Below are 26,707 nucleotides of genomic sequence, written 5' to 3' on the forward strand. Positions count from 1 at the left end.
GCTGGCCTGGAGCTCACTACGTAAACCAGGCTGGCCTTGAACTCAGAGATTCTCCTGCCTCTGCTTCCTGAGTACTTCCATTAAAGGCAAGCACGACCACGCCCAGCTCAGATGTGCTCTCTTAATAGCATCCCTCTCTCCATGCCCCATCTCTCTGTGTTCTAGCCATCCAGCTCAGCCCCCAACCCAAGGACTGACAGACCACATACTTCAGGCACTATCCCTCACTTCATGGCCAGAACACTTTTTCTAGGCTGGGAGCAGTAGCCATTTGGAAGTCTTTTAAATCAGTGGAGGACTCCTGTTCTTCATGCCTGACATTTGAATGTCTAATATATTCTGTATGCTATTTTGTTTCTTCATATTTATATTTTGGGCAGTGTGTGTGCATGTATATAGGCACACATGTATGTGAATGAATGTGAGTGCATGTATATGCATACATGTAGAGGTCAGAGGTTGGTGTCAGATGTCTTCTATTACCCTCCATATTACATATGTGGCAGGGTCTGATCTATTTGGCTAGTCTAGCTTACCAGCTTGCCCTGGGGATTTTGTTTGCCTTCCTTTTTATAGGCAGGCTACCACACCTGCCTGGTGTTTTTGGGGTGCAGGGGGGATCTGAATTCTGGTACTCATGCTTACTGCACTTTACCCGCTGTCATTTTCTCAACTCTTGTCTGTTATTTTAAGTGTATCAGGTGGGTGGGGGATTCAGTGCCTTATCATGGCTGGGAGTGAAAGGATTCAATTTAAAATTAATTTGTTGAAATAAAATCTTTAAAAAATCTATTTCATATGCTTCCTAAGGTAGGAACTAATTCCTTTCCAAACACTTTAGAGCATCTACTAAATAGATGAATTATTGTACTACTTAATACAAGTTTTATATGGGCCTATTTTCCCTTCAGTGGACTGGAGAGTATGGACGAATATAAGCTACAGTGCAGTGTTTTAAAAATCTGAATGCTCTATTATTGGTTTCTGGGCAGAGATGAGTCTGGAGGTTCAGTTTCTCCAGTTGGTGCAGGTTGGCAGCCACAGTCAGAGGCCTATGTGAACGGGGGAGTGGGTGCTGAGTTGCAAGCCTTTAGTTGGGAGAAAGATGTGGGTGCCCAGGCCCCCCCAGTGTCAGAATCTTCTCCAGGCCAGCAGATTTTGGCAGGACTGTCAATATGTCTGTACTGGATACTTTTATGTCAACTTAACATAAGATGAGAGGAAGGAGCCTCAGTTGAGAAAATGCTTCATGACTGACTGATGTTGGAGGGCTCGGTCCATTGTGGGTAGGGACACCCATGGGCAGGTAGTCCTGGGTGCTGTAAGAAAGCAGACTGGACAAGTCACGATGGGCAGTCCAGTAAGCAGCACCCTTCCAGGTTCCAGACCTGCTGGATTTCCTATCCTGACTTCTTTCAATGATAGACTATAACGTGGAAGTGTATGCCAGGTAAACCCTTTCCTCCCTGTAGTGATAGTTTGTACGTAATCTAACAAATAAAACTTGCCTGAAGATCAGAGTGCAGAGCTAAGCCACGAGAGGCCAGGCGGTGGTGGCACACATCTTTAATCCCAGCACTCAGGAGATAGAGGCAGATTGATCTCTGCTAGTTCAACCACCCTGGGCTACACAAGATTGAATCAGTCTAAAAGAGAAACAGAGCTCATACACTTGGGATCACATGCCTTTAATTCCAACACTAGGGAAATGGAGTCAGGGGTGATATGGCTGGGCAGAGAGAGAACTATAAGGCAGGAGGAGACAGGAGCCTGAATGCAGCCTGAGGATACAATGGGAGCATACAGTCTGAGGATTTGTAGAGACAGGATTGCCCTTTCAGTCTGAGGATTTGGTAGAGGTAAAAGGTCTCTCTAGTGGCTGACTGCACTGTTTCTCTGATCTCTGTTTTCACCCCCTAATATCTGACTCTAAGTCTTTATTATTAAGAACAATTAGAATTTGTGTTATACCTCCCCAGTTTGCTTTTGATCATGGTGTTCCATCATTAGCAATAGTAAGCCTAAGACAACACCCCAGGAAGAACTCTCCTGAGGAAGAAAGATCTGAAGGGCAAGAACATCCAGGTGTTGGTGAGACTGGAAGGGAGGAAAGCTAACTACCATCAGGAGTAGGATGTGATCACGCACAAAAAGAACTTAGTGTACCAACTGTAGGATTCACAAGAACTCCAGGAAAACATTGACTTTTGGTATGATGTTTGGAATATCTACTGAGCAAATTGATGTCTACCAAAGTGATGTTTGTTCATTCTAGATGAAGTTATTATGGGCTATAATTGGAGCATTTTACAGACTGGCACTGGAAAAACTTTTACAACAGAAAATGAAAGGTCACCTAGGAGGAAAATGACCTCTTGCCTGGGATAATGGTTTGCCTGGGATTGTTTCACAAATCCATCTACATTTAAAGAACCTTACTGATAATGGTACTGAATTTGCAGGCAGTGTCTCTTTTGGATCTCTATAATGAAGAACTTTTGATATTCTTAGTCCATCTTTTTCTGAGAGTCTGCTTTGCTTGATGATCCTGTAATAAGAGGGAGTGATAATCAAAGGTTTAGAAGCAATTACAGTGCACAACAAAGGTGAATTCTACCAGATATTGGAGAAGGGAACAGCAAAGAGGGCAACCAGAGCGACCTTGATGAACGCTTACTCCAACCGCTCTGTTAGAATACTCATGGAAAGGTACTACAGCTGGCGGAGAACAGCTCGCTAAAATCGGAAAGCTGCATTGGGCTAATCTTGCAGGAAATGAAAATTTGGCCATCCTGGAGCTGCTGACAAAAGCATTCAGGATGCTGTAAGTATCAATCAGTCCCTGTTGACTTTAGGAAGAGTTATTACTGCTCTTGTGGAAATAATACCTCATATTCCTTATCGAGAATCCCAACTAAACAGAATCCTGCAGAGTTCTCTTGGGGGATGGTAGAGAACATCTCTAGCTGTAACAGCTTCCCCTGCAGCTCTCATTCTCACCCCTGTGAGTGCATTAGAATGTGCTCAGAGCAAAGAGCATTCTGGGTAAGCCTGGAGTCAGTCAGAAACCCACCACAGAACCCGTGAGGACTACACAGAAGCGATGGAGTGTGTGGCGTGAGCTCTTGCTACAGCCCATGAGGAAAATGGAGTGTGCATCTCTGGAGAAAATCTTAAAGAGCCATGAACGGAAAATTAACTGTTCAGAAAATAAATTGTTGAACTGGTTGGAAAAAAGAATCAGTGTCCTTGAGGAGGGCTCCGTAGGGTTACGGAGTTATCTGTGGATGACGAAAGTGAACTTCATCTGTGGAAATCTTAGCTGCAAATAAGGCATGCGGACTTGAAGCCACTCAGAAACATTCACAAGAAAGAAATAAACTGACAACTTATTAGAGAGGAATAGGTCTCTTTAGCATTGGAAAGAACGTGGGAGAAACTTCATGATGTCACCAGCAAGAAAATGTGGCAGCTAGTCTCAGATTTCTCATGTGCCATGAGAAGAGCCATCATTAGCTACACAAAGTAAGCCCCGCTATTGTGCAGAAACGGGTTAGCGGGCTGTGACTGACTGTCCTGGCTCCTGAAGGCTGTCTCACCCCCGGTGTGGCATCCATACTGAAGCCCAACAGAAAACTGCACTTCAGTTTCAGGGCTTCATTGATGATGGTTGAAGACAGGGGAAGACAGGAAGTTTCTGTTTGTTTTTTGTTTTTACGTTTTCTCAGTGTGTTGTATAACAATCTACATGAACTCTAAGAAAATATAGTTTCTTCCTTAGTGAAATCACAAGAGGTTTGTGGGAACTTGGATGAGGACTTGAAGACAGCGTGGAGACCCATCCACAGAAAATTTGTCAGTTAGTCAATAGTTGGATGGAGAGATTCTGCACTTTGGCGGAAAAGTGTGAAAATGGCTGTAAACCACTTAATAGTACTCAGGAAAACACAGAGCGGAAATCTACAGATCAACCAGTAAAACAACACACAGTAAAAACCTGTGGAGGCTGAAGAGACAGTACAGCAGTTAAGGACACTGTCTGCTCTTTCCAGAGGACCTGAGTTTGATACCCAGCACCCATCTGGAGGCTCACAACAGTTTGTAAATCCAGTTCCTAAAGGCTCCAGCGCTCTCTTCTGACCCCCTGAGGGCACAGTACACACAGTGCATGATGCATGTAGACAAAACACTCATTTGCCTTTAATCCCAGCACTCGGGAGGCAAAGGAAGGCAGATTTCTGTGAGTTTGAGGCCAAGCCTGATCTATAAGAGCTAGTTCTAGGACAGGCTCTAAAACTACAGGGAAACCCTGTCTCAAACAAACAAACAAACAAAAAAACAAAGAAAAAAGAAAAAAGAGCAGACCGCATTACAAACCTGAAGTAAATTTAAGCATCAAGACTGATTATTTGTTCATTCATTCATTCATTCATTCATTCATTCATGTTTTTTTAAAAGACAGGGTTTCTCCATGAAACAGCTCTGGCTGTCCTGAAACTCACTTGATAGACCAGGCTGGTCTCGTCTATAAACTCAGAGATCTGCCTGCATCTGCCTCTCGAGTGCTCAGATTAAAGGGTGAGTCACTGCCGCTTGGCTTATTTTATTTATTTTTATGTGCACATTCTTCCGTGTGAGGGTGTTGGATCCCATAGAACTGGAGTTACAGATAGTTGTGAGCTGCCATGTGGGTTCTGGGACTTGAACCCAGGTCCTGTCGAAGAACAGCCAGTCCTCTTAACCACTGAGCCATCTCTCCAGCCCCAATTACTTATTTTAAGAAAAAAAAGTCAGGTGGTGATGGTGCATACCTTTAATTCCAGCACTTGGGAGGTGGTGGCAGGTGTTTCTCTGAGTTCCAGGCCAACCTGGTCTACAGAACTAGTTCCAGGACAGTCAATGCTACTCAGAGAAACCCTGTCTCAAAGAACCAAAACCAAAAATTAAACGTGACTTGCCATAATCTGAGGCTGTGTACAGACTGAAATGGGATAGGCTATATCAACAACAGTTACTGTGGTTAAACTGAGTGCCCTTCTTTGTCAGCACTGTAGTCCGAGAGTGTAGGAAGTTGGGTTTCATTTGGGAGTACATTGAGAACGTGCGTTTCTAGCTTTTTACATAAAGTAGGCCTTCTATAACAAGTGAGCATTTTTCTTGTATACTATCAAATACCAAACATATGGAAAATGTGTTGTTCTAGGCTTGGGCTAGCATAGAGGAATATTGCCAGCACTTAGCTTTGAAAAGGGCATCTCCTTGGCTGTTTTGTTCTGAGTTCATGTATTTTTCTTTAAGCCTCTGATGAGATTTTTCTGTTTTGCCTTCTCAGCTCATTTCTCCCCTTTCATCTGTTACCATGCCATTTGAAGAGAACAACAGGTTTCGTTATTATGAGAAATCCACGGTTTTACCTCAAAATCTTAAGCATGCTTCAGTGGTTCATGCTACATATTGTCAATAATAAACTTGACCCTGGAAGTATATACATACACACGGCATGTGCACATACACACACACACACCATGCTTAATAAGCATTGATTTGATGGATTAAGTCCCACCAAATGCCCCAGTAGCTCTAGTCTCCTAAGTGACGGAAACGCCATGCAGTGTTTCCACACATAGAGATTTTTATGCATCTTTATTGAGAGCCTTTGTAATAAACACAGACATTGGGCTTTTAGTGTAATTTGCGGTGCTGAATTCAAAAAAGAAAAAAGGCAAATGGATCAAATTACAACAGGATAGTTTTTAAAGACAGTTTGCTTGGTGGCAAATCAACTTTTAACCCAGGGATTATGATTTTCAAGGCACTGCCTGGTTCGTCTAAAGACTGGGTCTACACAAATCTTACCAATGTGTTATAGACATGTTTTAACATTTAATTTTTTTTTAGATTTATGTACATGTTTTACCTTCATTTATCTCTATGCACTATATGCCTGCCTCACACCTGCGGAAGATAGAAGAGGGTGTGGGATTCCTCGGGAACTGGAGTTAAGGTGGGTATGAGTGACCATGTGGGTGCTGACAATCAAACTTGGGTCCTCTGCAAGAGCAACGCGTGCTTTAAACCACTAAGCCATCTCTCCAGGCCCTAAAACTTTTATTTGTGTATGTGTTACTGAACCAAATGGAGGTTAGAGGACAACTTTGTGCACTTGATTCTCTCCTCTTACATTTATGTAGGTCCTAGAGTAGGGGTCCACACACTTCCTAATGCCGCGACCCTTTACTACAGTTCCTCATGTTGTGATGACCCCCAACCTTAAATTATTTTCCTTGCTACTTTATAACTTTAAGTTTGCTATTGTTCTGAATAGTAATGTAAATATCTGTTTTCCAATGGTCTTGGGTAACCCCTGTTAAAGGTCTCTTTGACCCCTAAAGGGGTCACAACCTACAGGCAGAGACTGAAATCATGCTGCCAGATTGCATGGCAAATTGTTTTACCAACCAAGCCATATTGCTAGCTCTTAAAAAGATATATAATCTCAGAAATTATGTGTAGTTTCTGTGAAACAGTTCAATCCCAGCACCTAAATTCCTTTTGACAATTCTAAGACAAGGTTTCAGGGAGCCATAATCACCTTGATCTCTTGCCTCCTCATCCCAAGTGTTGTGATTATAGGCAAGTGCTACTACAACTACCCAATTTACTTTCTTTACTGAAGATCAGAGTGACTTTCACAACTAGTTAATGACATCCTATTATATAGTCACTAGTACCCCAGGTGTACCCACCATTTCTTAAACCAGCACCTTGGACTAAATTCTCACCGTTTATAATCCTGGTGCTTTGAATAATCTGTGTAAGAAATGTTTTTGCCTATATTGTACGAGTTTTTGTTGCTTATGACCTTAGAGTCCAAACTGACAGTGTAACATGAAGTCTTAAAGAGACTCTGGAAAAGCAGTAATACCTTTTACCCCCGAGCCATCTCTCCAGCCCCCTGAAGGGCTATTTTTTTTTTTTGAGACAGGCTCCTAATATGTAGTTAGAGGCTACGTATTACATAATATGTAGTAGAGGCTAGAGCTTGACTTTGCCTCTGGAGTGTTAAGATGAAATCATGAACCACAATGCTTTCCTGAAGGGTAATTTTTTTGGGAGGGGTGTTGAATAAAAATGGCCCCCATAGGGCTATAAGAAGTGGCACTATTTGGAGGAAGTGTGTGTCACTAGGATGTGTGTGTGTGTGGGGGGGGCTTTGAGATTTCAGATGCTCAAGTCAGGCCTAGTGGCTGTCTCTTCCTGCTGCCACGGAACCAGATATAGAAGCTGCTGCTTCAGCACCATGTGTACCTGCTTGCTGCCATGCTGATAGTAGACTAAACTTCTAAACTGGAAAGCCAGTCCCAGTTGAATGCTTTCCTTTATAAGCATTGTCGTGGCCACGGTGTCTCTTTACAGCAAAGAAACCCTAAGACAGTTTCTCTGTGTAACAGAGGTTGGTTGTCCTGGAACTCTGTAGACCAGGCTGGCCTCAAATCTCAGAGTTCCATCTGTCTGCCTCCTAGTACTGAGACTAAAGGTGTGTGCCACCATGCTCAGCCTACGGTTGGCTTTTATATAAAGGACTAGGTGTCACGTAACTGTGATGAAACTCTAGGAGTGAATGGCCTTATGTGGCAGATAATGCTCCAGGCCCCACTTCCCAGGACCAGCTCTCCCTACTCGACATTCTGGGAACTTTTAAGGGGCAGCAATGTTGAGCAAGGGAAGAAGAGCAGTTCTTCAGTCTGTGTCTTAGGGTGGGGCTTTGTCATGCTGTCAGTAGGTCTATCGCCATTGCTTTAAGAATTTGAGGCAGAACTTACTGTTTTCTACATGCACATTGTTCTTGTAGCTCAAGTAACCCAAATCCTTTTGGCTGTAGTCCTAGACCTAAGCAGGGAGTCTCCACCATTCTCAGGATGACTGTGCTTTCCAGAGTCAGGCTCAGATTTCCAGCCTGGACAACTTCTCAGACTCTGGTGTAAGGGCTGTGATTTTTCTGGATACATTGTATTGTTTGCACAAGTGCAACAGATTACTAAGTAACTAATCTAGAAACGGTCAAACCTTAAAATCACTTCGTACTTAAAAACTTCCATTGGACTAGGCAATGGTGGCCCACGCCTTTAATCTCAGTTCTTGAAAGGCAGAGGCAGGCAGATTTCCGTTGAGTTTGAGGCCAGCCTGGTCTACAAAGTGAGTTCTAGGACATCCACGGTAGTTACACAGAGAAACCCTGTCTCAAGAAACTTACAAGAAAACAAAAACCAAAAACCTCCATCGGATTTCTATTATACTTGAAAATAAAATTTAATTCACTCAACCATTCAGTAGCTGAGGGCGGTAGTGCACTTCTGAAACCTTAGCACACTAAAGGCGGAGGCTGGAGGATCAGGAGTGAGGCCAGCCTGGGCATTATAGTGAGTGCCTTTCTCCAAAACCTTGAGATTTCGCCCTACATTCTATCAGGCAGCATTTCTGGAATGACTAGAAAGTTCTTTCTCTAAACAGGATTACGGCACAACAGCTTCCACTGCTGCCTGGGTCACCTCTTGCAAGTTGCCTAGGGAACATACACCCCTCATTTCAAAGTCCTCAGCAACTCTTCTCTTGAGCACAGCTATTTCTGATTTGGCCCAAAGCCATCTAGACACAAGTTTGGATAGCATACTGGCTAATAAACAAGATAAACAACAAATGGGGCCGTGGATGTTGCTTGGGGATGTACTTCTATACAAATATGAGGACATGACGTCTGGTCCATGGTACCCACATAAAAACTGGGTATGGTGGGAGCATTTGTCACCCTAGCATGGGTGGGTACAGTCAGGTGAATCCTGGGGTCTCACTGGCCAGTTAGCCTAGCCAAAACAACAAATTTCAGGTTAAGCGGAAGTAGCCTTCTTAACAAGAGGATGGAGGTAGACAGAAGACGACCATGCTGACATCGGCTTCCACACATGTGTGCAAGGGCAACACGCACCCTCCACCTCCCCAAAAGAAAATGTGTAGCATGAATAATAAAACCCAGAGACAGACACTAGGGTTCAACCTAAAGATCAGAAAAGCAAAGCAGCTAACCACTAGAGAGACCTTTTACCTCTACCAAATCTTTAGACTGAAGGGGCAAGATCCTGTCTCCACAAACCCTCAAATTCCACTGAATTCCTGTCTCTCCCCTTTATATTCCTCTCTCTGCCCAGCCGTATTGTTCCTGTGTCCACCTCCCTAGTGCTGGGATTAAAGGTATGTGATGCCAAGTATTGGGATCACCTTTGTGTGACTTCTGTTTCTCTTTTAGACAGATTCAGTTGTGTGTGGTCCAGGATGGCCTTGAACTAACAGAGAATCCCTCCGCCTCTGTCTCCCAAGTGCTGGCATTAAAGGTGTGTGCCACCACTCCCTGGCCTCTATGGCTGACTAGTATGGTTACTTTGCCCTCTGATCTTCAGGCAAGCTGTATTTATTAAAACACAAATAATACACCACTACAAAAATGTCAAAAGCAGGCAGTGCTCTTTAGGTTGAAAATGTAAGATGAAACCCTGAGAACCTATGTCCAGCAGCAGTGCTGGCTGCTTTCACCCATGTGGGGGACCTGTCTTACTCAGCCTGGGAAAACTGTGTCCCTGTTGAGTGGTGACACTAGTGCTCTTTCTCAGCAGGGTCAGCAGCTACAGCTGACCTGTTGGACAGGACCTACAGATCTGGCCACTGATGTATGTCTTGCAATATCTGTGGCTTTGGACCTGAGCCTTGGTGTTGCTGTGTAGGTTATTTTTGTTTGGTCCTGGAGATACTTTGCAATTAACACAACAGCCTCTGGAAATCTGAAAGAAAGAAAAGGTAATTGATATGTCAGTTGTTTGTAGCATGTAATGCATGTTGATCAGCCATCTCCATCATGCTAGTATCACAGGGCCAGAGGACCAGCCAAACAGAACTGTTAGCATGCTAGAAAGGCTCAGGGGACCAATTACAGACCTTCCACTTCCTATGCAGTTCCAAAGTTTGGAAAAATTTAATAATCTAGGGCTAGGAGTCACTCTCCTTCCTTTGTACTCCCAATATGGGATGTGGGAAGAAAACAAGAACATGGTTCTCGAAGGACAGCAACATACCCCTAAGTCCCATTCATTATTTGAGGGGGAAAGGCGGAGGCCTGTTGATTCAGAAAATCTCACTACAATCCTGGTTACAGTACAGTCAGACACTTCTGTTCTCTCCTTTATAACCTGGCCTATAGAAATCCAAGTTCAGGAGCACTGGGTGAGAGTCCACAAGGTATGATGTCCAAACCTCTAGCTTCAGTAAAGAGGGATGTTGGAGAGGTTGACTTTAGATGGTGAGTAGCGGGACAGTGGGACACACGAAAAGGACACCAAACCACTAGTGTGGACAGGCGGGTAAGGAACACCAGCAACCAGGGATGTGAGTGGACCTTTGGCTGAGTTGGTAAGGAACCCATCATATGATAATCATTTCAGGAGTCTGTTCTTTATCTGTGCTGTGCTGGTAAGGACAAGCTAGAGCCATTTAAGAGGCGGGATCCTCAACTGAGAAACCCCCTCCACAAGACTGGGCTGGAAGCAAGCCTGTAAGGCATTTTCTTAATTAGTGGGGAGGGCGCAGCCAGTAGTGGGTGGTGCCATCCCTGGGCTGGTAGTGCTGGAATGTATAAGCAAGCAGGCTGAGCAGGCCAGTAAGCAGCTCTCCTCCACAGCCACTGCATGAGCTCCTGCCTCCAGGTTCCCGCTGTTTGATTTCCTGCTCCCTTCGCGAAGGACTGTGAAACCAGAGTGTGAGCAAAATGAACTCTTTCTGGGCCAAGCTGCCCATGGTGACGGTGTTGGACACAGCAAGAGAGAGCCTAACTGAGACACGTGCCCAAGTTAGATTTTAGGGGATCTAATTTTACTTTCCTACTGGCTTGGAATTAAAATTTTTAAAATGTATCTTTAAAATAGCTGAAAGGGAAAATGAATTCATAGCTGTGAAAAGAACAGCATTCTTAACCCACCTGAGAAAAGGCCTCCTAATCCCAGAGTAGCAGAAGCCCCAAACAGGAAAAGCCCTGAGATTGCAGAAAAAGCCTGTGCTCTGTGGGGACTCTGAAGCAAAGACCACTCAACAGGTCAGGTCTAGGCAAGACCACAGGTTCAAATCCCAAGCAGGGACTACTGTACCTCTTCACAGTCACAGGGTTGAGACTTAGCTGTGGTCTGGGGTTTCTCTAATCTTGGTTATCAACCACATGGGTAAGAAAGAGGTCTCCACCACAGTTATTGTCAATATTTTCAAAAGGCATTGTGTCTCACACCTGAAATCCCAGAACTCTAGTGACTAAGTCAGAAGGATTGCTGGAAACTGAGGCTGGCTGGATTTCATAGTGAATTCCAGGTTATCTAGGGCTATGAGTGAAACCCTGTCTAAAGAACATCCCCCAAACCCAATCCAAAACTCCCAAGTCAAAAATGGCAATATTTTCCTGCTTTAAGTTGTAATGAATTAACCAATCAGAAACAAGTTAAAATGGTAAAGAGTTAAAAGCAAGCGTTTCTCTCTCAAGCTTGGAAAATTTTCCACACTGTGGTTAGCTTACTTTCTCTATTAATCCACTAATTATATATGTTTGTTTTCTTTTTTGTTTTTATTTTATTATTATTCATTTTTTGAGACAGGTCTCTCTAAGTAGCAGTGGCTGTCCTGGAACTCATTATGTACACCAGACTGGCCTTGAACCCACAGAGCTTCCCTTGCCTCTGCAACCTGAATGCTGAGATTAAAGGTGTACGTACCCCAGCACGGCCAGTAATCTTACTTTTTAAAAATTTGGTACTTCCTGTGAAGCCTATGCTTACGCAGTTTATACCATTTTTATTTTTCAGTTTTTTAATTTCTCAATAGCTTGGTAATATCTTCATGAAAAGTTTCTCTAATACAGCCTAAAGACTAAATGAAGAAAAAAGTCCTCTAATCAAGATCTAATCATATTGCATTTCCAAGCATATAAGAAGTTGTAGTATTTATCAATAGGGCTTGCTTTTGCCTTGGTATTTAGAGAATTTAAGTTTTATATACAGTGCTGTTAGCCAAACAATCCTCCCGTCATTAATCACAGGAGTAGAAAGTGAGTACAAATTCAATATTATTAGCATCTGTAGAACAACCTGGGAGGTCAAAGAAAGCCATGGTTCTCCCAGGTAATGTGATTTTCAGAAGAACCAGAGAGGTGACACAGATTTGGTGGTCCACCTCCAGAACCTTGGCGTTCCTGTCTTAAGATGAAAAGTACATTTTATTTCCAGAATCACGAATACTAGCACAAACGGTTTTTTCTTCCCTTTTTTTTTTTTAAAATAATAAAAGCAAGACTTTTAAAAGAAATAAAAACAGGATGGGAAGTCAGCCGTTGCAAAGGCTGACGAAGCACGTGCAAGGCCCTGGGGTGTCCACCAGCTCTGCCCAGCAAACAAGAATGAACCCAAACCTAAACAACTGGATGGAAATATGTGGACTGTAATCTTGTTAATGAAAATACAAGTGACGAAGACTCAGGCCCAATCTTGTACACTAACCATGAATTCCAAAACATTTGGCTATTTCGGGTGTATTATTATTTAGCGAGTCTCTAAGTGCAACTCCACTTTCTACATAAGATGGAACCCTGGCCTCATCACTAATTTCATCCTTAAGAGGCATAACTTATCGGGCTTTAAACATCCATCAAGGCTCCAACAACGTTTTATTTACGTCACAGGGGCCCGTGCTTGAGACTAAGAATGAGGTGTTATGATCACATTACATTGTACACATGAACGAAACGGTCAACGAATAAAAAAAATATTCTTTAAGAGGGAAAAAATCCTACAGAATTCCGTTTGCCTCTTCTCGGAGACTGACGAGAGCTTTGGGTCTGCACGGACTGGGTGCTCGGCAGTTCTGCGTGATGGGTCACTCCTGTGTCTGGTGCACCCCTCTCCAGCACCGGCTTGCACAGAAATATAACAGATGAGGACCTGAAGGTAAGCAAAAACGCTCCTTTAAACTGTTTTCTTTTCTTTCTTTCTTTCTTTCTTTCTTTCTTTTTTTTTTTTTTTTTTTTTTTTCTTTTGGAGACAGGGTCTACTGTAGCCCAGACTGGCTTCCAATTGGACGGAGATGACCTTGAACTTCTGAGCCTCCTGCCTCCACTTCCAGAAGGCTGCGCGACACGCAGGGGTCGAGCCCTACGCTTGGTGCCTGCCAGGCAAGCACTGTGCCAGCCGAGCCACATCCCCAGCTCCTTCCAGACGCCCAGGCGCACTGGCAGGGACTCCGCTTTTAGAACGTTTGGTCCCTGCACTGCATACGTACCGTCGCCGCCCGGGTTTAGCGGGATCCTCGCGGCCTTCTCAGGCACCCCCGAGGCAGCGCACGTCCGGCAGTCTCCGGAGGGCGGCGCAACGCGAGGAGGCTTGCGGCTCTCGGGGAGTCTCCTTAGCCAGGCTCTGACGCGAGGCCGTCAAGTCACGGCCTGGTCCCGGGAGCGACGCCATCTTGTCGCCCCTGTCCTCCACAGCGACACGCACTTCCAGGTTTCTGGCTCGCTCGCCCCTGCGCGCGACACACGCGGCGGAGGAGGAGCGCCAGCTGCCGGCCACGCCTCCCGAGCCCGCAGCCGCGCGCGGGGCGGGGCCGGCCTCGGAGGCCCGTGGCCTCGGGGCGCGGCCTGCACGGGCCCAAGCGCCTCCCAGAGCCCGCCCGGCCGCGGCCCCCTAAGGGCCCGACAGGCCAAGCCGCGCTCCTCCTTCTCCGCCCCGCCGCCGCCCCGGGGAACCCGGCCGCGGCCCGGCGCCGCCTCTTCCGCCTTCCGCGTCCGCGCGGGCGGGCCCGACGTCAGCGCCGCCCCGCCCGGCCCAGCATCGGCCTCGGCCTCGCAGCGCGGCGGCGGCGCAGGTCCCTCCCCAGACATGGCCCTGGGAGGTGGCAGCACATGGCGGCCGAGGCGGCCGTGAGCGCTCCCCCGGCCAGCCCCAGCCCGCCCTGAGGCTGCCCGCGCCCGCCGGCCGCGCCACGGCCCCGCCGCCCCCCGCCCCGCCGCCGCCGGCCCCGCCGCCGCCCGCGCGCGCCCGCCCCGCCGCCGCCATGGGCGTGCAGGGCTTCCAGGACTACATCGAGAAGCACTGTCCGAGCGCCGTGGTGCCGGTGGAGCTGCAGAAGCTGGCCCGGGGCAGTCTGGTGGGCGGCGGGCGGCAGCGGCCCCCGCAGACCCCGCTGCGCCTGCTGGTGGATGCCGACAACTGCTTGCACCGCCTCTACGGTGGCTTCTACACCGACTGGGTGAGCGGCGGCCAGTGGAACCACATGCTCGGCTACCTGGCGGCTCTGGCCAAGGCCTGCTTCGGCGGCAACATCGAGCTCTTCGTCTTCTTCAACGGCGCGCTCGAGAAGGCCCGGCTGCACGAGTGGGTCAAGCGGCAGGGCAACGAGCGCCAGACGGCGCAGCAGATCGTCAGCCATGTCCAGAACAAGGGCACGCCGCCGCCCAAGGTCTGGTTCTTGCCACCGGTCTGCATGGCCCACTGCATCCGCCTGGCGCTCATCCGCTTTCACGTCAAGGTGCGCCTAGGGCCGGCGGGCCGGGGTCTCTCAGGGGTGGGTCTGGGGTCCCTTTGGACCCGAGTCAGAGTCGGGCCTGGTGCCCTTTGGACTGGGATCCCTGCGGGCTTGGGTCAGAGCTAGGGTCTGGGGTCACTTGGGCAGGGGTCAGAGTTGAGCTCCGGGCCTCTTCGTGCTTGTGTTTGGGCTGGGCCTGGAGTTGATTGGGTAGGGATCGGAGTTGAGCCTGAGGTCCCTTGGGCCAGGGTCAGAATTGGGCCCAGAGTCCCTTGGGGCAGGGTTCAAGGCTTGGCCTAGGGTCCCTTCGGGCTTGGGTTTGGGTTGGGCCTATGGGACTTTCTTGGGCCAGTATCAGCGCTGGACTGGTTCCGGGAAGCCCATCCTGGCCCAGGCTGAGGCTTGGGTGCCCCTGCCTGTGGAAGGCCAGGGAGCAGGTCTCAGGGACTCTCAGGGGCTCTCTCGGGACACTTGCGTGTCACCGCCTGAAGCAGGATGGATGTCGGGCCCTTTAGGCCCGGCGTGGTTGAAGTCCGCCCACAGCCATTCCTCTCCACTTTCTCTCTGGTCTGCTGTGGGCCCATAGACTTGTGTATAAGACAGATACTTAGGCTGGTGGACAGACTCTCCCCCCCCCCCCCAAGTGGTGTCATCTCCAACCTCCTCAGTCTCTTCCTTTTTGGAGGTTGGCAGGCCACCCGCTGGTTTTAGACTTAATTGTGTATGCATCTGTCGAAATTAACCCGCTCTTTCCCAGCAACAGGTTTATCTTGGAATCATGTAGAATAAATCGTGACAGTGGATCGTCAGGGCCTTAGGGACAGGCAGATGAAAATAGTGATTGCCTCCAAAGCCGTGCAAGGGGCACCTTGTGTCTAGGCCCGTGCTGGTCTCTAATTCTGAAGGCGGACCCCCCTGCTCCTCTACCTCTGAAAAAGATGTTTGGAGAAATTGTCTATGGTAAAATTTTGGTATTAGATTTCGAGGTACTGTAAAATTTGATGAGATGGGATCTTGTCAGTTCTGTATGTCTGATGTGAAGGTGGTGGTTCAGAACCAGGAAGAAGAATTTGGGGGTCGTTTGGCATAGGCACAAGCTTTTGAGAGCCGTTTTTTTCTGCTGTACAGAAAGCATTCATTGACCTTCAGCGGGCCCGATGGGTGGGTAAGGAGAGCTGTACGTTGTCAGAAAGCTCTGCAGCCAAAATTGGGCCAGAGGAGAATTTAAGGGCCCAGCAGTTGACTGAAAACTGAGCACCTAACTGGTCTTCAAAAGTCTGGATAGCTTGCATTTTCATGTTTTCTTTAAAACACTTCTTTGGGGGGTGGGGAGGATGAGGCTGTTTGAGTTTTAACACTTGCCTATGTCTTCCAACTTGTTCCTTTCTTTGGAAACTGAGCTCGAGTTAAAAGTTTTAGACTCTCTCCTCTTCCTGATCATCCCTGCTGGCAGTGATGAGATGGTGGTAGTTAAGCCTAAAATGATTGCGGAAGTCCCACCCAGGATCCTGTTGCAATTGGTGAAGTTGTGTTTAAGTCTGTGGGTGGAGGCGGCTGGAAGAGTGGTGATTGGCCCGGGAGCGTGGCAGATACACAGCATGTCATTTCTCAGCTAGTTCGTGTAGTTCGTGTGAGAGGTAATGTGTGCCTCTCACTTTTTCTCTGTAGCCTGGGGCTCTTGGAAGGGAAAGTGGAGCCCTCCCTCTGTGATCCACCTCTAGTGGATAGCTTGAAAAAGGTTCTGGTTTAAAGTTGTTTAGTGCTGGGAAGTAACATTTAAGACAGTGAGCTTTATTACCTATTTTTGCTAACAACACAGAGCTTTCTATCTTTCAAGAAAACATTGAATATTCAGATTAGAATCTCTGTGTGTGTGTTTGCACGTGCGTTCTTGTGTGCTTTTTACCTTTTTGCAAGGTATGTTGAATTCTAAATTGTAGCTTTTTTTTATTTAAAACAAAACAAAACAAAACAGGATCTCATTATAAAGCCCTAACTGGCCTTGAACTATCTATGTAGACCAGGATGGTTTCAAACTCACAGAGGCTGAGATTTAAAGGTTACACTGTCATAACTGGCCAACTGTAACATCTTTGGGTCCTTGTGAATGCCTCCCATTCCAAGTAGGTACTCAGGATTTTGACCAATGTGGTGGGTGTTTGGAAGCTAGATTTAAGCCACATTTAAGACAGTCTAGATGCTTTTGATGGGACATACCTATTGTCCCAGCGCTTGGAAAGTTGAGGCAGGAGGATCCTGAGTTTGAGGCATGGGCTTCAGGGTAAGAACCTGTGGTCTTTCTAGCAACCTCACCTTTCTGAGAAACGCCTAAGAAGTTTAGCTTTTCAAAATTTCTTAGCAGCCAAGCAAGACATTGTGTAGAATGACAGGAGAATAGTGTTGTCTTTTCTGCCTGAAGGATCCTTTATGCTCTCTCAGCCAGCTCTAGCCTTTGCCGATGTAATTCTAGCAACCCCGGTTGTCCATTTTCTCAACTCTGCTTGAGGAGAGAGCAGGTGAAGAAGAAAGTCTGCTGAAGACAGGAGCACCATTAATAGCAAAAAGTGACAGCAGAGAGATGTGAAACTGCAGAAAGCAGACAGAATTCTGTGTGCTATTTTTAAACAAGAAAACAACCCTGTGTAGTTTTTTATCCCTGAGAGCAGTACAGCATTTATTCTGTGAGGATGATTTCGAGGGGGACCCACCCAGATTTGATTCCCAGTATCCTCATAGTGGTTTCCAACTAACTATAACTCTAGGGTTCCAGGGGATTGGAAGCCCATTTCTAACTTCCGCAGGCACCAGGTGCGAATGTGGTGCGCGTAGATACGAGCAGGCATAACATCGACATACAAATATAAAATATTTTTAAAAGTAATAATGTACATGTTTAAAAAAGGATGATTTTGAGTCATAAAAATTACCTTTAGTATTCTCTGTTTAAGGGTGTGTGTATGTGTGTGTGTTGGATTTTTGTTTTTGGATGCTCATAAAAACTTGAGACAGTATGAACTATCACTACATAGCTGACAGAGTGGGTGACTAAGAAAGGCTGTCAGTAACAGGTGCTAGCAGGTTCTGAGCGTCTGGAAATGGGCTGGCAGTATAGTTTATTACGTGTATGGCTGGTGTCTGTGCACCACTTCTGTGCCTGGTACCTGCAGAGGTCAGAACAGGACATTAGATTTCCTGGAATTGGAGTTACAGATGGTTGTGAACCACTGTGTGGGTACTGGAAATTGAACCCGGGTCCTCTGGAAGAGCAACCAGTGTTCACTACTGAGCCTTTTCTCTAGTGGTAGTTTCTTACTAAGCATACATGTTCTAGCAAATCCCATTGATGGGTATTTTCTTAATGAAACTTTATTCACATAAACACTAGCATTTGGCCTGGGGGTGTAACCAGTTACTAGAGCATTACCTCATTTGTGTGAAGCCCAGGGGTCCGTGCCCAGCATTGTATAAACTAGACATAGTGGTGCACACCTCTAGTCTCAGTACTTGGGAGGTAAAAGCAGGAGGTTCAGATGTTCGGGGGTTAACCTTGGCTGCATAACACTTAGAGGCCGCCTAGGCTCTGTGAGACCCTGTCTTGGAAAACAAAACAAAACAAATAGCAGTTGGGGAGGTGGCTCAGTTAGTAGTGCCTGCTGCACAAACAAGAGGCTCTGAAGTAGGACTACAGCTCCCATAGAAGAAGCTGAGCTGGCCCCGTGCAGCCATAACTCCAGTGCTGGCAGAGTGGACATGGGAAGATCCCTCGGCCTTGCTGGCCAGTAAGTTCCCTGTTCAGTGAGAAACCCTTTTTCTCAGAGGTAGAAAGTACTTGAGGAAGGTACCCATCGTTAACCTCTGGCTTCCACACATCATGTGCATGTATGTGCACACACACGCGCACGCACACGCAAACACACACACACACACACACACAAAGCTAGGCTCACAAAGTGTGATTCTCTTTATATGACCTTTTCTGAAAGTGAATGCCATAGGGATGGGAGTCTGGGAAGTAGAGGCCGTGAGAGTGGAGAGGAGAGGTGTGAACTCTGGCCACAGGAGTGAGCTGCTGGGAGATAAATGCAGAACTGTGGAAGTCGTGTTTTCTCTTCTGGTGATGATAACATTTAAAAATCAAAACTGTACACCAAAGCTAAATAAAAATTAATTTTGCTGTATGATAATTACTACCTTTTAAAGTTAGATAAATATTGGTAAAGAAATTGACATGAATACCTAAACATTTATTATGTTGTGTAAAAACATTTCTGTTACAAAAATACAAAAACCATCTTTTTCACTTTTTTAGTGTTTTTTAAATAGGATATCTTTTATTTATTCTTTGACAGTTTCATATTTGTGAGCCATTCTTTTGGCCATCTCCATTTTCACCTCCCTCCTTCTACTCCTCTGTCTTTACTAGTGTTTTATAAATTGGTGGAGAGCTATAATTCCCTGTCATATTTATTTAGAGAAATCCTTTTTGATTTCGAGACTGCTTCTTTGATAGAGTAATAACTATTTTTTAAGCTTACTTTTAAATTTATTTATTTTGTGGTGGGTCGTGTGTGTTGGGGGCATGTGTGGAAGTCAGAGGACAATTTTTTTCTCTCCGAGTGGGTTCGGGGATAGGCTTGATTGCAGGTGCCTTTGTTTGCGGAGCCACCTCACCGGCCCTAGCTGCATGTTTTGCAGTTAGTTAGTGGATCTCTGTGACCATTAGAAGTTGGCTTATACTTGAGATAATTTTCTTGTGGACCTTACACAGCATTACTTGAACTTGGCATTTGCTGGTCACTGGGAGAGTAGCCTTTGTGTGCCTTGAGTCATGGTAACCTTTGAAGCCTCAGGGAGTGACTTGTGTTTATTTGAAAATCTTGGTGACATTAATTCACTGGCATTGTCTAAACACCTCTCCTACCAGACTGGAGGTGTAGGTGTGAAAGTTTATCCTGAGGTTCCTCAGACCTCATCCTGAGTTCCTTCCAGTGGGGCTTCCGTAATTCAGTGCTCTGGTCTGTTTAAGCAGAGCTTACACAAAATAGTGTTCCTGTTTTCAGCCAAGCCAAGAAAACACACTTGTCTTTAGGGCTGATGATCTTGCGGCGAGGAGTAACCAGTGTCAGCCTGGGTGCTTACTGGTCCTTGTTCATATTCGCTCTGTTGTTTAGTACTCAGTATCTTACTGGCCGTTTTACATGGCGAGAAGCAGCATCTACTGGCTCAGTTACAAATGGGGACTGGGCACCCTGCAAAGGGAAGTGCAGGCTAAAGTCAAAAGTCCAGTTCCATTGTATGAGTACTTTAGGGGTGTGCCTAGTGCTCACGCCCTGGGAGCAGATTTTTTTGCAGTTACAATAGGAGCAGCAGGGTTTCTATATAGAAGAAAATCATGCATCATTAGATACAGGGAACTAAGAGCAATGCTCAGGGACCTTTAAGTAAACAGGAAATACAGTACAGAATTCACTCAAACTGGTCATCCATTAAAAATAAATATTTTTATTAGTTAGTTTATATGTTAGTTTTGTAACTAGTCCTGTGCTACTTAATGACAGGTAATTTCTTTCTTTTTTTTTTTTTTTTTTTTTTTTTTTTTTTGGTTTTTCGAGACAGGGTTTCTCTGTAGCTTTGGAACCTGTCCTGGAACTAGCTTTTGTAGACCAGGCTGGCCTCGAACTCACAGAGATCCGCCTGCCTCTGCCTCCCAAGAGCTGGGATTAAAGGCGTGCACCACCACCACCCGGCCAGGTAATTTCTTGAAATATACTTAAACCTAACTGGCTGTTTATATGAAAACCTGTACAGTGTGTGACTGTAATGAACACTGGAGGCAGTAACATAATGGTACAGCTCAAAACAGAAAAGGTACAGTAGAAAGCTAGAGATAGTATATACTAACACTGAAATGTTCCAGGGCACATGGCTGCAGCTTACCATTGCAAGAGTCAGTAATTTTGTAAGCTAAACAGTATTTATTTCATTTGTGTGTGATGCATATCCATAGCTAGACATCTGAATTTCTCCTGCTTTTTGACTATTATGAAAAAATGAGTAGTGCTTCTGTGAATGTGGTATGCGAATGGACATGTTAATGGTATTGGGTAGTCAGGACTTCATGCTTGCTAAGCAAGTACTTTATCACTAAGCTACATCCAGTCATATATTTAATTATTTCAAAATTGTTTTATTGTTACCACAGTGGCTACAGAAGTTATGTTTTCTGTCACATGTTCGCTACATATTATCAGCATTTTTTAATGTGTAAAAAAATCTTTTTTTGCTTATATTTTTTAAATTAATTAATTAATTGAGTCAAGAGCTCTCTATTTAGTTCTGAATGTCCTGAAATTCACTATGTAGACCAGGCTGGTCTAGAACTCACAGAGATCCTCCTGCCTCTGCCTTTGCTGGGATTAAAGACTTGTATCACCATGACCCCGCCTGTAGTTGTCTTTTTTTTAATATTTATTTATTATGTATACAATATTCTGTTTATGTGTATGCCTGCATGCCAGAAGAGGGCACCAGACCCCATTACAGATTGTTGTGAGCCACCATGTGGTTGCTGGGAATTGAACTCAGGACCTTTGGAAGAGCAGGCAATGCTCTTAACCTCTGAGCCATCTCTCCAGCCCCCTGTAGTTGTCTTTTTAAAGTAGTGGTTTGTAGTTTGCCTAGCCTTCACAGTTGCTATAATTGCCCTCCCCTTTCCTCCTCACTTAACTTCCCATCTCTTCCCTTGTCTTGTCTTGCCTTTTTACTTTCCTCTCTTCCAGATAGGATATCACTGTATAGCTCAGACTGGCCTGGAGCTAACTGTGTAGACTAGGCTGGCCTCAGACTAGTGGCAGCCTTCCTGCTTCATTCAGCTCCTGGGATTATAGACATGAGCCACCACGTCCAGTGGCATGAAAGTCCTGCAGAACTGTGCATCCACATTTCCAGATAGCCAGATTTTTCAAGTAAACCAGAAATCCACATTCTATGTGAAGTTATTCTACTTAAGAACTGTCAAATCAAGCAAAACAGTGCTCTGGGCTGAATTCAGCTCCTGAGCACCAGTGTCTGAGCTCTGATATCTGTTGTTGACCTCTTCCAAGTCTCTTTTCCAGAGTCCCACTGTCTCTTCCCACCTTGAGCTCTCTTCAGTGGTCACAACATTTCAGAGACTTTCCCTAAAGGCCAAGGTTGTGGGGTTTCCTTGTTTCATGTTCTTTTTCCTGGTGTCCAGTGTCATGTGAGGGGTATCCCATCCACATGCTCATAGTGTCTGACACTGGCCAATCTCTCACGGCATGTCTTGTCTCCCTGCCATACAGACCAGTGGTCCCCTTCCCCCTTCCACCAACCAGATTTGTTCTTCTCACTCCACACCCCACCAGCTATGTCTTTAACCTGCCTCTTGGCTTCTCACTCTGAATGAATTTACCAGAGCTCAGACCTGATAAGAAGTGCCAACCCCTTCAAGGCCTGTGTTCTGCATTCCTTTCTGGATGTCTTCCCCTTTCCTTTTTCCAAGTCTGCAGTTTTAATTTCACCCATACAGGTTTGAGCCTCAAGATCACTCCCATCAGTCTTCACTGCTTCAGAGTCATCTGACCTTTCCATCCCCCTCCCTTCCCCCCATGAGTCCCTACACTAATGACACGTGTAGCACCACAGTCTTTCTCACCTCTTCCTCTTCCTCATTCCCAGCATCCCTGACACAGAAGGCTACCACACAGCTGCTCTGCAAACCCGTTGGCAGGTTCTGAAACCAAATTTTTGCCTATTTATTGGCATTTAAGAAGTGATATAGACTCAAATACAACCAGAATCTAGAAGTATAGACACACTAGGAACCAGTAGCATTTCCTGTTGGTAATGTGTGACCTCGAGCTTCCACAGTTACCCCAGGTCATTCGTCATTCACACCCTGTACAGCAGCCTACCACATCTTCAGGGAGGCCTCTTGTCGTATTCAGACTTGACTAAAGCCATTAAGAGTCCAGCTCTGTTCAGACTTGTAGACCCTTCTGCAGCCCTGGCCATTATATCTCCTGCTTCATGGTTTGTACCATCCCCACCTTATTTATCTGTTTACTTTGATTCTGTCACCCATCTTTCCTGTTTGCTATCTCACTTAAGTTTGTCAAACTTATACTCTCTTCAAAGCTTGTCTCAATACCACCTTGCTTCTTGGGGTATGTGTGTGTACCCATGTGTGTGCATTTGGAGGCCCGAGTAGGACTTGGGTATCTTCCTGTATTAGTTAGTGACCACCTAACTGCTTAGAGACTGAGTCTCTCAGTGAGCTGGCAGCTTGTTGTTTGGGTTAGGCTAGGTTGGCTCATCTTTGCCCTTCAAAACTGGGTTACAGATGCGTGCAACTGTGAGTCCTGGGAATTTGACCTCACTCAGGTCCTTATGCTTGCAGAATGAGCATTCTTACCCACTGAGCCATTTTCACAGTTCCAACATTCACTTAAACAAAACCAGGGTCTCACTGTGTAGCCCTGGTTGGCCTGGAACTCCCAGCAAAATTTGCCTATGTCTGTCTCTGGCGTGTTGGAATTAAAGGCATGTACCACTGTGCCAGGCTTTGTTTTTGTTTTTTTCTAAGTAGAATTGTCTGGTCCAGAACTTGCTATGCAGACTAGGCTGATGTTAGCCTCACAAGTGCTGGGGTTAAAAGTTTGTACCACTATGCCAACATTCACCTTTTAAAATTAAAATATTTACTATGTTCTTTTATGTGGCCAGAAAAATTTTATTTTCTTTTAATATTTGGATCAATATCCATTTATTAAAATGTGTTTTCTTACGGGTTCTTTTCTGTTTCTAAGGGCTTAATTTTATTTAATGTTTACTTATTTTATGTGTATGGCTCACTTGCCTGCATTGTGTATGTGTGTGTGTGTATATGTACATACACACACAGATACTGTGTGTGTGTCTGGTGCCCACAGAAGCTAGTAGAAGGCATCAGATTCCCCCAGGTCTGAAGTTACAGAAGGTAGTGAACTGTCTTGTTAGGTACTGGGAATCTAACTCCTGATCCTCTGGAAGAGCAGCCAGTGTATGTACTTAACAACTGACCCATCCCTCCGGCCCTGAAAAGGACTTAATTTTAGCAGCCAACTGAGTGCCTGTTACTACTTGTCATAGACAGTGAAGGGAATTGAGAATTAGGGAAGCCTTTGGGAAGCTTGTACTGGGTTAGATAGTGTTGAGGTAAGTCTTTCATGTTAACATTTAGAACTTTTTTTCGTGCCATGAAATGACGTATTTGTGAAGACTTGGGAGTAGTAATTCTTAGCTAGGGTTGACAGATGAGTTAGTTGGCAGTGTCATCAGAGCCCCCAGGGCAAAGGGTGTTTATAGGGTAGAGGCCAGGGATGCTGCTAACATTCTCCAGTGTCCAGAACAACTCTCTGCAGCAGAGAGTTATCTGTTCCCAAATACCAGTGGTGCTAAGTCAAGGAAACCCTGATGCAACCAAATCCAACGAATCTAAGTTGTAGGGCTTTTGGGGCCTTTGTACACCAGGAAGAGAACTTGAAAGTAGAACTCAAGTTTCTAAACTAAAATATGCATTTATATATATATATATCTCCTATATTTAATATGTTTTAGACCTATATTACCCTTCATTTTAATTTACTGAAATTTATACTAATGCAAAGAAGCTAATTAAACACAGTACACATTCTAACTTCAGTAAATAGTTAACTGGAGGAGTAAATGTCAAAAGACCGTATAAAAGAAAAGGTATTTTAGAATGATTAGGCTATTTTCTTGGATTTGTAGACAGAATTTCAAAACAAGAAACAAGCAAACAAAACAAATTAACAAAAAGCCCCCAAATCAAATAGACATAGAAATGAACCAGAGTTTGAGTCTGGAGCCATGGCCCAGTGGTTAAGGAGCTCATACTGTTCTGTAGAGAACCTAAGTTCTAATAGCACCCACATCTAGCAGCTCTCAATTGCCTGTAACTCCAGCTCCAGGGCATCTAACATTCTTCTGTCCTCACTCATGCAGGTATATACATGTATACATAAATAAATAACAAAAATATCTTTAAAAATAAACGAACCAGAGTTAACGTACAATGTTTTAAAATTCTCCAGATGGCTGTGTAGTTTATCATTTATTTTGCTTTTTCCCCCCTCCCCCATGGAAAGTAAGTTTATGAGGACCTTGGCTGTCATCAAGCTCCTAGAACAATCCCTGGCTTATTGTAGTTGTTTACAGACTACCTGCTAAGTGTGGCACACCCAACACTGCAGCTTCCTCCTGCAGGCTGTGTGATAGGAGGAAGTAGAAATTTTTTCAGCCCAGAGTCAGTTAATTCCAAAGGTGACTGACTGACTGAGCTCATCCCAGCCACCTGGTGCCTAGGTTTTATCTTACAATAATCCTTTTATGCTTCTTAACTCAAGATGTACTCTGTTGAGAAGGCATAAAAGAGGACTGAGTAGGTAAACTGGCTTCTGCTGTTTTCTTTCTCGTTGCTCCTGATTTGAAGCATTATGGGGGACGTGTGGGCGGAGCTGCCATTGAAAGACAGCTCCATTTGTGCCCTGGCCATTTGGTATTTATTTTGCTGTTGTCTCAGAAAAAAAAAAACACAGCAAAACAAAAACAAAAAACAAACAAAAACTGGTTTTTTGGGAAAGAATAGATCCGCCATGCTCTTGTCATTTTGCCATTTAGTATAGTGCAGTAACAGGAGGTTCCAGCCAGAGGGCTGACCCCTGAGGTCCAGTGTGCTCCTGTCTTTGGAACTATAGCCCATTCACGAAGAGCAATGACAGGTTCACTGAGACAGCTGGGGCTTCTCTAGATCCTGCCCAGAGCATATGACTTTGCAAACATTACTATGGTAAATTGTATCAATTTAAAATTCTTTTTTTGGAACTCTTAAAATTAAATTTTGGTATTTCAAATTTTGGAATTAATTTAAAATCTAGTCATTTATTTGTTTATCTAGATACAAGATGTTGCTATGTTATAAGTGAGTCTTTAGGTACATGTCACTGTGCCCAGCTTAGAGTTAGTTTAACAAAAATAATTCTATTAAGTTTTAGCTGAGTCATTTGGAGGTTTTTATAATCGACTATTTTAAATAGAATCCTTGTGAAAATACTATGATGTCTCTTGTCAGGTTTTTTAATTTTTAAAAAATAAAAAATTTATCTTTCATTCTTTTATATCTACTCCCTTGTTTTTTTTTTTCTTTTTTTTAAGAAGGGAAAGGAAGCAAATTTATTACCACATAAGCACTGAGTCAAGCTGCGGTTGTGTAACAAACAACCTACTAAAGGAATTGAAAGGGGGAAATCATATCCTTTGGTTGTCTTTTTACAATTATGGTATGGTACACATAATTTGCCATCTAAACTATTTTTTTGCATGTACATGTGTGTAGTGTGCATTCTTGTGTGAGCACTTGTGTATTTGTACATGTGAAAACCAGGTGATGTTGAGTATCAGTCATCCTTTACTGATCTTCACCTTCTGTGTTGAGGTGCAGGCAGTCTCCCACTTGAGGATTCCACTAGTCTAGCTAGCCAGCTTGCTCCAGGAATCTCAGCTCCACCTTCCGATCACCGTAATTACACATGAGCCACCATGCCTGCTCACAGTTACATGGGTGTGGGAGGTGGGCAATTGCCAGGCAGGTGCTTTACCTGGTGAGCCACCTCCCCAGCCCTGATGTTGTCTCTTTTTGGGGAACTGCTATGCTGTTCTTCACACTTGCTGTAGCACTTTATGTTCTTAGGCTTGCTTGCCTGTGCTTCTTGTCTGTTTTTGAACAGCAGCCATCCTACTTAGTATGGTTACTTGGGTGTAGTTTGCATTTCCCTAATACTTGCCAAAGTTGCGCATCTTTTTGATGTCACTCCTTTTGGAATTCTGGCCTAACTCAAACATACTTTTGCTTTTAGGATCATTGCTTTCTATTCTTGTGGAATAAATGAGGTTTGTAAGATCTGCTTGGTCAGTTGTGATTGCAGTTTCCCTAGAGGGAGAGATTGGAATGAATGCTATTACAGTTATATCTCCCCTTTAAAGTCAGAAACAATAACCCACCTCACCAGACTGGAATTAACAACTGGAT

The 26,707-nt window shown here is 44.9% G+C and overlaps 2 protein-coding genes and 1 pseudogene across 2 annotated transcripts in view; 2 read left to right on the plus strand and 1 right to left on the minus strand.

The window, feature by feature from the left end:
* The first annotated feature begins 1,348 nt into the window (after nt 1-1,348).
* On the plus strand, nt 1,349-13,494 carry LOC125399585 (kinesin-like protein KIF11; annotated as a pseudogene).
* LOC148119899 (uncharacterized) lies at nt 12,727-14,038 on the minus strand. Its single transcript, XM_087896577.1, has 2 exons — nt 13,357-14,038; nt 12,727-13,019 (listed from the first exon to the last, which is right to left on the minus strand). Exon 1 carries the CDS (start codon nt 13,952-13,954, stop codon nt 13,505-13,507), a length of 450 nt encoding a protein of 149 aa, XP_087752703.1. The 5' UTR covers nt 13,955-14,038; the 3' UTR covers nt 12,727-13,019; nt 13,357-13,504.
* A 74-nt stretch (nt 14,039-14,112) lies between these two features.
* Nucleotides 14,113-26,707, plus strand: part of Fam120a (family with sequence similarity 120 member A) — an 87,726-nt gene continuing 75,131 nt past the window's right edge. Inside the window, exon 1 of the mRNA XM_048432973.3 lies at nt 14,113-14,601. Within this exon, the coding sequence (XP_048288930.2) occupies nt 14,128-14,601 (474 nt within the window). The 5' untranslated portion in view covers nt 14,113-14,127. The remainder of the gene's footprint in view (nt 14,602-26,707) is intronic.

This window comes from Myodes glareolus, chromosome 14, assembly GCF_982192425.1.
Source record: "Myodes glareolus chromosome 14, mMyoGla1.1, whole genome shotgun sequence".
Taxonomy (NCBI): domain Eukaryota; kingdom Metazoa; phylum Chordata; class Mammalia; order Rodentia; family Cricetidae; genus Myodes; species Myodes glareolus.

Coding starts and splice junctions, on each gene's coding strand:
- LOC148119899 (XM_087896577.1), bottom strand. CDS start 13,954: ATGTCTGGGGAGGGACCTGCGCCGCCGCCGCGCTGCGAGGCCGAGGCC.